Below are 10,755 nucleotides of genomic sequence, written 5' to 3'. Positions count from 1 at the left end.
GTGTATTTTTTACAACTGGAGCCAATATTTAATTCTTTCTTGAAATGATAGGCTTTACTATGGTTTTTCAGTTTTTCGTATTTATCTTCATGGGTCATCTGTGCATACTGCTCTCTATCTCTTTTCCTTTTTTGTTTCTTAGCATCCATGACTCGAGATTGCAATCAAAATTGCTTGCATGCATGTATATTGTATGAATCTGCTGTTGATTAAAAGCTAATATAAATTTTGGCATCATAAATAGAGCATATGTAGCGACTTATAAATAAATTTAATTAAGCTAGACATAAGTATCAAATATATGTGTTGTTTGCGTGCTAGAGTATCATGTTTTTTGAAGTAATTTAGAAAGCGGAAAAATGATATTAAAGTAAGAGCTTGCTATATACACCATGTTTTTTGTCCGACAAACTTCAGTACGATGTTGTAAATTAGTCCGTTAATGCGTAGTGACAAAGCATATACCACACCAGCAGATTAAGTATTGTATTGACATTAGACAATAAAAATATCATATATACAATACTTTCAAAATAATTTTATCTGGATGCAATTGTTCTTGTTTCTCCATAGCATCAATTTTGGGTCAAAAAGATGTTTAAGGTGGTTGTCATGTTCCTCCATACCACACCTTCAACGTGACCATCTTCAGGGACGTCAAACATTGCATCTTCTTTCTAATTCGGAACAACAGCTTTAGCTTTATTGAGAACAACTAAACACTCTGTGGCCATAACATGTAATGTTTTGACATCAATGATTTATTATGCACTCGTATAAATCGAGATCAGTCGTGGCCATAACACGTAAATGCCTATATTTTGACATCGATGATTTATTATGCACTCGTATAAATCGAGATCAGCAGCTCCCGGAGATAATTTATGTATTTACTTCATTGAACGTCCAGACATATATGTTTGTGCCGTATGTGTCATAACCTGTGTAGTTAGTATGAGTACATAGAAAAAAGTATGAGTACATCAAAAACACAAATGTATGCAAATCCAACTTAAAAAAGAATGTCGTACCAAACCCGGCAATTGTGTAAAAATGCATACACGACGATTTGATCTAGTTGAGAGTTTACACGAGGTTACCTAGTTATATATTAACAAATCTAGCTAAATCTAATCCTATCCTACGGGAATTTGTTTTCAAGCGGACGTAGAAAAAAAAATTCTGGAAAAGCGGCCATAGACTTGTTCCACCAGTCATCTCGCGCGGGTGACGCGTGTCGTCTGGCCCACGCACCGCTGCCCCTCCTCGACCTTATCTTCATAGCCGTCCCTTCTTGTCCCCATCATCCCCAATTTCCTTCCTCCCTTCTCTTCCCTTATCTCCGTCCAACGGGGAACCCCACTGTCGCACAAGCAAGAGCCACCGCCAAGGCTTCTGCAAGCTCGTGCCATATCCAGCAACAACCATGCTCTGCAAGCAAAATCCAGACATGGTGTGTTTGACGGCAATTAGCTAACGGCGGCGAGAAGTTGCAGCAGCGGCGAGCGTTCTTGCACGACTCTCTCGTATGAGGGGTATAGCAACAATGGGGCGGCTGCAAGCAAGGCTGGTCGCCGACGGGAGCGCCAGCCCCACGAGGTTGCTCGCCGGAAGCATCCGATGCAAGGCCGCTCACCGGCGGGAGCGCCGGTGCTGCAGGGCCACTCGCCGGAAGCGTCTGATGCTATGACGGCGACCGGCGGGCGTGGTCATGGCGGATGCTGGTGTTGCGAGGATGACGAAGGATCGTGCGTCGTCTTAAATGGGCCGAGGAGGTGGCTGATTTTTTCAGCCTGTGTATTCTGTTCCTTTTCCGTTCTTTATCCCATTTGCACTTCTGCTTTCCTTTCTTCACTGAAGATGCAGCCGAGTAAGGCTGTTTTTCAAGGGCTGGCCATTTTCCATCTTAGTTGTGGCGACGCTGCAGGTTGTGTGCCCAATATATATCCCTATTTTTTTTAATAATAAAGCACGGATTGAATCCGTCGGGTTCCATCACGTATCTTTGCACAAACCCCCTGAAGTTTTGAACAATTATCCCGCGCTCCGGATTTTACTTCCTCCGTGCAACCAATTGAACTAGCGTATGCTGGTGTCTATGGAGGGCTGTTCTTACTAATGAAATAGTCCTGCCGCTGAGCTGCATCGCTGGGCTTGAAAAATTGCACCGCTCGCTAGGCCTTTGCTGGGCCGCAAACTGCGTGTGGGAAAAAGAGATAGCGCTGGGAGTGATCGAACTCAGGTGAGCATCCATATTTGTCTCCAAAAAAAAAGGTGAGCATCCATATTTTATGTTAGATTAGTCCCACATCGTTCGTTTAGATCAATTCATAGCCCTTTATATACTAGAAATTCTCCTGTATGACCAGCAAGTTTCCTAAGAAAGGTTAACGTGAGAGCAGATAAGCTTCTAAGAGGCCGGGTTGTCTTGAGCGGACAAGATTATAAGAAAGAGGCCGGGGGATGCCTTGGCCATTGACATAAAAGGATATCAATTTGAAGATTGTGATTAAAGTGGGATTGTGTGGGACAGTTGATTTCATTGGCCTGATCGCTACATTCTGGGATTGTGGGAGATTTCATGGCCTAACTGAAAGCAGGAATGTGGAAAAGTAGATTGAACGAAAATTAATCATTGCGCTGTGTTATTTTATTTAAATTTCCGTTACTAATCTTTGAACGGAAAATCAAGCGTGTTAATTGAACAACACCTTTTTTCCAAAACTTAATTGAACAGTTCTGAAGTGAGGGAATTAATAAAAATTTGTGAGTTCCACAAGTTTTTCCCTTTATTCTTCATTCTAGCTATTTTTCTTTTTGTTCTTTTACTGAAACTCTGGTGGACACCGCAAAAAAAGAAACTCTGGTGGACATGATGGCAATAACATTATTTTTATAATATATCACTACAAATGCGAGTAATACCCGCTACTCGACAAAAGAGAAATAGGACAAAATATGAAGTGAACTAAATGTTTTAGAATTACGCTCCCTTCTATATCCATATTCACACAAATTTGTTAGAGTTGGACAAAAGAAGTGGCGTGCCGAGTAGATTTGTAAAATGGGCCGCATTTTACAATTATCATTAAATTTGAATCCAGGACAAAATTTTCTCCCCTTGCAACGCACGGGCATTTGTGCTAGTTTTAAATCGTTAGGGAAACACTACTCATTCCCATCAATTTTTAGGGAAACACTACTCATTCCCATCAATTTTTTTAGGATCGCGCAGGTATTTTAAAATTGTTGTGCTGTGTTATTTTATTTAAATTTCTGTTACTAATCTTATTTTAAACGGAAAATCGAGCGTGTTAATTGAACAACACCTTTTTTCCAAAACTTAATTGAACAGTTCTGAAGTGAGGGAATTAATAAAAATTTGTGAGTTCCACAAGTTTTTCCCTCCATTCTTCATTCTAGCTATTTTTCTTTTTGTTCTTTTACTGAAACTCTGGTGGACACCGCAAAAAAAGAAACTCTGGTGGACATGATGGCAATAACATTATTTTTATAATATATCACTACAAATGCTAGTAATACCCGCTACTCGACAAAAGAGAAATAGGACAAAATATGAAGTGAACTATATGTTTTAGAATTACGCTCCCTTCTATATCTATATTCACACAAATTTGTTAGAGCTGGACAAAAGAAGTGGCGCGCCGAGTAGATTTGTAACATGGGCCGCATTTTACAATTATCATTAAATTTGAATTCAGGACAAAATTTTCTCCCGTTGCAACGCACGGGCATTTGTGCTAGTTTTAAAATCGTTAGGGAAACACTACTCATTCCCATCAATTTTTAGGGAAAAACTACTCATTCCCATCAATTTTTTTAGGATCGCGCAGGTATTTTAAAATCGTTGCGACATCGGTGTGACTTGTCTTGCAATCACAAGCCGCCATGGCCATCTCCACTAGAGCCCCGAACTATGTGTCTCGCCGGACACTTCCTCCGTAACAGCCATGGCAACGACGGTTGGCGGTGCGCTGCGCTCCACTTCCCCATGGTGCGGCTCTTGCACGCTGCCCTGACCAGCGTCGCAGCGACTGAGTCCATCCAATGCTACTATTTTTGGAGTTGGACATTTTTGTGATGATGTAAAAAAACAATTTTTGGAGTTGGACATTTTTGTGATGATGTAAAAAAACACTTTTTGATGATGTAAATTTTACTCCAACCACTATTTTACATCATCTATTGCTCAGAGGGGGTTGGGGGTAGCAGCGGGCAAATGGGGAGAGACCGGAAACAGGTATGCTACAATGAGTTACTCCCTTCGTAAGAAGGTAAATGCTCTTGTATTTCTTTACAAAGGCAGTACAACGCACAACCAAGGAACCGGAATCGAACAACAGCCAGCAAGGAAGCGGAACATTTGCATTAACATGAACAACACTGTCGACGCTCAGGATATCTTATCCTACCGTTTCGCACAATACAAGTTCAATATGAGCTTTTCATTGGATTGGACGCTCCACAAAATTTGGCACCTTGAAAACGAAGCGCACAGCCCAACTACTATAGCTTCAAACTTTGGTGTGAACATGACAACTCAGCTGCTAGTTAAAACAAACAATAACCCAGATTTCATTGGTTATCGTCCACCATATAACCTGCTTACATGGTTCACGGATTAGAAATTGCAGAGCAGCGTCACTCTTCCATACTGCATTGCCGTTACAACCACCCATCTGACAGGGCGAGGCGCCTAAGCACATCCTTCTGACAGGTCAAGACGCCTCAGGTACGGTGTCAGTGGCAGCTCTCCATACATAAGAGTCCGTTCCACAGATCGGAGCGAATAATGTGGATCGTCCAGTCTTTTAGGCAGCAATTCTTTTACAAGACTGCTGAAAAAAACACAACTTTTTAGACAGTAGAGGAAACATCAATATGGTAACAAGTATTCTTTCTTTTTAATACATGCACGTACCTGCGCGCCACTTTTACGACATCCAATATTTTGAAGTGTGTGATATCGACAAAACTTGCATACTCGTCATTGTCGATAAATGGGAAAGTCTTACCACCCAAAATAGAAAACCCTCTAGAAACATAATATTGGCATTCAGAAATTGTAAGCTTTTACTTTAGAGACTTATTAAGAAAAGGTAACTGTATGCCAAATACGTACTCTTTAAGTGCGTTGACATGGTATTGGATGCTGGTTGCTGGTAAATGATCAGTGTACGAACTAATACCATGGGCCATCTACATTGGACAAAACTTTAAGATTCAGGGACGGGACTTGTAATTTTGTACTCCCTCCGTCCGGAAATACTTGTCGAAGAAATGCATAAAAATGAATGTATCTAGAACTAAAATACATCTAGATACATCCATTCCTCCGACGAGTATTTCCGGACGGAGGGAGTAACTATAATGTGGAAATTTGCACAAACCTGGCCAAGCATTTCAACAGAGGCAGAGCAATTCGTTAGCCGTGTTTGATCTAGCTGTGTTTCATCCGGCCTTTCTGGTTTCATCAGCATTGCATCTGCAATAAATGGCAATAAACATGTGAACTCATGTAATATATACTGACAGTTCTACTCAAGAACATAATTCTGATAGCGGTATGCTAGAAAGCATGGACACGGCAGAAATTGCCGATCTGCCGTTCTGATACGGCGGGATACGGCAGGATACGCGTGTCCCCCAGTATCCCCTGATTTTCGATTAGAAAGAAAGAAAAAAATGAGGGGATACAGTGGGATACGTCCGTGACACAGTTGGGATACGGCCTGGCCCAATAACAGGCCCAAAATGAAACCCTATGTTTTACATGAGTCGCATGCATCTCTTCCACGCAAAAGCGATGTGCTCCCAGGTCGCAGCCTCTCCTGGATCGAAGCCGCCACCTCCTGGATCGAAGCCACCGCCGCCTGGACTCAACGCCGCCGGCGGCGGCGACACCTGCACTCGACCAGCGACTGCTACCCCACAGCACCAGCAGGCAGCAGCCTCTCCTCCCAACGGCAGGTAACCCTCCCCAATCTCCAAACCCAGCAGCCTCTCCTCAACTTCTTCATCTCTTTTATTTTGATTCCTTCCATTGAACTAATGGATGGTGTGCTTGCTGCTCTTTGAATGATTGTAGTAATCATGCTGCTATTTCAATGCTTGTGCTGCCGGCATGCTGCCGCTGCTGCTGACTTGCTGTTGCCTGTTGCTACCCATGTCATGTTTGCTAGTTGCTAGTTGAATGCTTGTTCTGCTGTTGAACTTGAATGATGATTGATGAATACTTGCTCCTTGTACTGCTTGATGTTAGGTTGCATGGCATGGGGGGACGAGGATCAATCAAGGACTTGATAAAAAGAGACACCAAATGGGGCAGGATTCTCTATTTTGATTTCTTTCTCATTAATTTTCTGTCTTAACTCTATATTACATGGCATATTTTTATTTTATTTTATATATACTCGCCATATCCCCGAATGGCTGTTTCTGAAAAATGCCGTATCCCGTATCCCCGTATGTGTATCCCCGTCTTTCCGTCCCCGTGTCCGTGCTTTTTAGGCGGTATGTCAGACTACACAAGAACATAGCGATTACGAAACTGAAAAAATAAGTGTAGTAAAAAATCAAAGCTGTGATATAATAGTATCTCCAAAAGTAGGCTTAGCAAATACCTAATGACGTGAGCCTTTGAATGGAAACAAGGATGTTGCTGAGCACTGCTAATTTAACCAAACCAATCCACCTGCAGTATAAACAGAACAAACAGAACAATTGACTGTTCAGATCTGTGAGATGATATTGCTAACTGAAATAAATTTATTCAACTGAGCTGCTCTCCAACCTAGCCATATGGAATTACCTGAGATTTTCACCAATAATAAACCTCGGTGCAGCTTTCTCGTTCTTACTTTTGAGAGGCTTCCCTGCAACTTTTTGGATATGGAGAACGAATTAAACTAAAGAAATGTGTCACTGCGCAAAGGTGATAAAAACAAAACATAATTACCAGAGGTGTTGTTGAAGTAATGTGAAACAGTACATGGCCGGTAGTTGGGATCAATATATGACATCCTTTCCGTAGAAAAAGACACAAGCCTCATGTCCTTATTTTTAATGTCAAGAGAAGCAAACAGACCCAATGGCTTCTCATTGCTTCCAAGTGGCCGGGTCATCATGTAAAGATAGTCATCATCCATGCCAAGGGTAGGAGCTAAACACTCCAACTTACTCAGGGAAAGTTGGCGTGCATCATCATCCCGCAGCCTGTGTGACAACAAATCCCAACTTTCATCGGTTAAAAGGATGTCACTAGTATCTACACTAAAGCATTCAGTCCACTCTGACCCGAGATTCCTCTTCTGAGTTGTCGCCTTCCAACCATGGTCAGTATTCGAACCATAGTCAGTATCATCTTCACCTTGGTTATACTCCACCTCAACAAACTTCAATGTGTTGCCAATGCAGATCACATCCCTAAACGGCCTAGGACATGATGTTCCCAAGTTACATGCATTAGACGGCATGGGGCAAGGAAAGCTCAAGAAGCGGACCACTGGATTCTCATCAAGCACATTGCAGAAAAGTATACCACGCCAAAGGTCAACCCACCCCAATGAATCCACTCCAACTGTGATTACCTTGGTGGTATGGTGGTTAAGGACGTGAATCAGGTCAGCGTCCCTGGTACACTCAAGTGGTATCACCTTGCTGCTCCATGCCTTGGTCTGGGATGTGTAGAGAAAGAGCTCATAAGCAAGATAGTCAATTTTGAGCTTGCGCGTCAAGGCAGCCACAACGTATCCCTTGCCATGGCTGAGGATGCCAACCACTTTGGTTGGATGGAATTTCAGCATAGGTCGGTCTGGAAGCACCTCAAGTGACGGATTCCCTCGGTCAACCCTGTAGACGAGATAGCGCTGCAAGTTGAACATTGCCATGGTAATGGCTAGCAGAACAGCGTTGCCATCGGTGCTAACGACGGAGGCACCATACGACAACCCGTAATCCCCAACATGGACGACGAAGCCAGATACATCCGGTGGGCTGACGAATAAGAAGGAAACCTCCAACTCCACCACCACTTCTTCCTTCGACTCCGCCTCACTTCTGACATCCACGAATGTTCTGGCTGTGGTAGCCAAGGAAGCAGAACACTCAGCCATTGACATTTTCTCCCAGTCGTAGTTTGCCCCGCGCACTACGGTGTCGAGGAGGACCCAGTTAGGATATATGCCGGCGTGCTCCGGCGGCGGCCGCCGCCGGGCGAAGAGGGGACGAACCATAGATCGAGAGGGGACGGGATTTGATTTGGGGATTAGGGTTTCTTCTTCTGCTCCATCGGCGGCTATAGGGTGACGGACATATAAGAGGAGACCAGACCTAGGCCAGCACCGGGCCGTGCCGGCCGGGAGCTCCTATTTCGCGCGTTCCCCTCATGGGCCGGTCCATAAGGGGGGTTGGGCGCCCCAGTTTTTTTACTCCGTATTTTTCTTTTTTTTATGTTTTTTCTTCTTTAAAACAATTCTCAATATCAAAAAGGTTCAAAATCAATTTTGGGAAAATGTTCCAGAAATCATAACATGTTCATCGTTTTAATATATTTTTTCATGATTTTGAAAAAAATGTTCGCGTATTGATACAATGTTTGTGAATTCAAAAAATGTTTGTAAACTTCCAAAAACAAATGTCCACTAATTCAATTCTATGAACATTTTTTAACTTGATGAACAAAAACTGCATTCAAGAACATTGTTTTCTGAAAATTGGCTGAACAAATTTTGAATTCAATGAACATTTAAAAAATCAATGAACAAATTTTGAATTTGATGAACTTTTTTGAAAAAAAGATGAACAAATTTCCAATTTGATGAACATTTATTTATTTCTATGAACATTTTTTGAACCAAATTTGGGCCGGTCACATCCCGCGCGTCCGATCCCTTCCCGTCAAGCCGTTGGATCTGATCCCCTCATCGTCCCCTACCTCTCGACCCTGCAGCTATTTCTTTCTTCTGTACCCAAAAATCACAACGACGCGCAGCGTACCTCCCCTGTCCGCCCCAGGCGTCGCAGCACCCCGCCAGGCCTGCTCAGCTAGTCTCTGCTCACATCCTCGCCGGCGACATCGAAGCCCCCATCCCATGGACAGTTGCAGTTTTTCCCCCAATTTCTCACTAAGGATGAAGAAAAAGATGGTTTTAGCAAAAAATCGCGTCTGTCGTAGCAGAAATTGATGACGATTGCAGCAAAAAGACCTCGTCAATTTCTCACGAACAATGAAGAAAAAATGGTGGTAGCAAAAGAACTCGCCGCTCGTAGCAAAATTGATGACGATTGGAGCAAAAAGGACCTCGTCGATGAACATTTATTTATTTCTATCAACATTTTTTGAATGTTATGAACAATTTTTAAAGGGCAACGCTAGGCGCCGGCGCGTTGGCCCAAATTTGGGCCAGTCACACCCCGTGCGTCCAATCCCTTCCCGTCAAGCCGTTGGATCTGATCCCCTCATCGTCCCCTACCTCTCGACCCCGCAGCTGTTTCTTTCTTCTGTACCCAAAATCACAACGACGCGCAGCGTACCTCCCCCGTCCGCCCCAGGTGTCGCAGCACCCCGATAGGCTTGCTCAGCTAGTCTCTACTCACATCCTCGCCGGCGACATCGAAGCCCCCGTCCCATGGACAGTTTTTGTCTTTCTCCCAATTTCTCACTAAGGATGAAGAAAAAGATGGCGGTAGCAAAAATCGCGTCTGTCGTAGCAGAAATTGATGACGATTGCAGCAAAAAGACCTCGTCAATTTCTCACTAACAATGAAGAAAAAATGTTGGTAGCAAATGAACTCGCCGCTCGTAGCAAAATTGATGATGATTGGAGCAAAAAGGACCTCGCTAATTTCTCAGTTCTCACGAGCGATGAAGGAAAGATGGTGGTAGCAAAATAACCCGCCGATTGTAGCAAAAATTGGTGAAGATTGCAGCAAAACAGACCCGCCAATTTCTCAAGTACGATGAAGAACAACATGGTGGTAGCAAAAAACTCGCCAGTCATAGCAAAATTTGGAGCCGGTTCCAGCATCGTTGGGTGCTTGTTGTGTTGGAAAACGTAGCATGCAATTTCAGAAATTTTCCTATGCTCACGCAAGATCTATCTAGGAGATGTATAGCAACGAGAGGGGAGAGTGTGTCCACGTATCCTCGTAGACCAAAAGCAGAAGCGTTAACTTAACACGGTTGATGTAGTGGAATGTCTTCTCGAATCAACCGTTCAAGTACCGAACGTACGGCACCTTCGAGTTCTGCACACGTTCAGCTCGATGACGTCCCTCGAACTCTTGATCAAGTAGAGGAACGAAGGAGTCGATGAGTTCCATCAGCCCGATGCCGTGGTGACGGTGTTGGTGAAATGGTCCGCGTAGGGCTTCGCCTAAGCACTACGACAATATGACTGGAGGAGTAAACGGTGGAGGGAGCACCGCACACGGCTAAACAATTGATGTGCTTTGGGGTGCCCCATGCCCCCGTATATAAAGGAGGAGGGGAGGAGGCCGGGCAAAGGGGCGCGCCAAGGAGGGGGAGTCCTACTAGGACTCCCGGTCCTAGTAGGATTCGCCCCCCCCCCCTCTATTTTCCTTCTCATGGAGGGGGGAAAGGGGAAGGGGAAGGGAAGAGGACAAGGAAAGGGGCGGCTCCCCTAGTCAAATTCAGACTCCCCATGGGAGGGGGGTGCAGCCACCCCTTGTGGGTTGACTCCCCTCTCCCCTATGGCCCATGTAGGCCCAACA

General features: G+C 44.0%; 1 protein-coding gene across 3 annotated transcripts; it reads right to left on the bottom strand.

Moving 5' to 3' along the window:
- Positions 1-4,367: 4,367 nt before the first annotated feature.
- LOC123136908 (uncharacterized) lies at positions 4,368-8,340 on the bottom strand. 3 transcript variants are annotated; one of them, XM_044556417.1, is made up of 7 exons: positions 6,980-8,340; positions 6,833-6,896; positions 6,645-6,715; positions 5,412-5,506; positions 5,144-5,220; positions 4,943-5,056; positions 4,368-4,859 (listed from the first exon to the last, which is right to left on the bottom strand). In XM_044556417.1, the coding sequence occupies exons 1-7, from the start codon at positions 8,253-8,255 to the stop codon at positions 4,718-4,720; spliced, it is 1,839 nt and encodes a 612-aa protein (XP_044412352.1). In that variant the 5' UTR covers positions 8,256-8,340; the 3' UTR covers positions 4,368-4,717. The 3 variants fall into 3 exon arrangements, with proteins under 3 accessions (XP_044412352.1, XP_044412350.1, XP_044412351.1); XM_044556415.1 differs by having other exon boundaries at positions 6,833-6,902; positions 6,980-8,338; XM_044556416.1 differs by having other exon boundaries at positions 4,368-4,856; positions 6,833-6,902; positions 6,980-8,338.
- Positions 8,341-10,755: the final 2,415 nt, after the last annotated feature.

Source organism: Triticum aestivum, chromosome 6B, assembly GCF_018294505.1.
Source record: "Triticum aestivum cultivar Chinese Spring chromosome 6B, IWGSC CS RefSeq v2.1, whole genome shotgun sequence".
Lineage (NCBI taxonomy): Eukaryota > Viridiplantae > Streptophyta > Magnoliopsida > Poales > Poaceae > Triticum > Triticum aestivum.
This window is presented reverse-complemented; position numbering and strand designations above follow the sequence as displayed.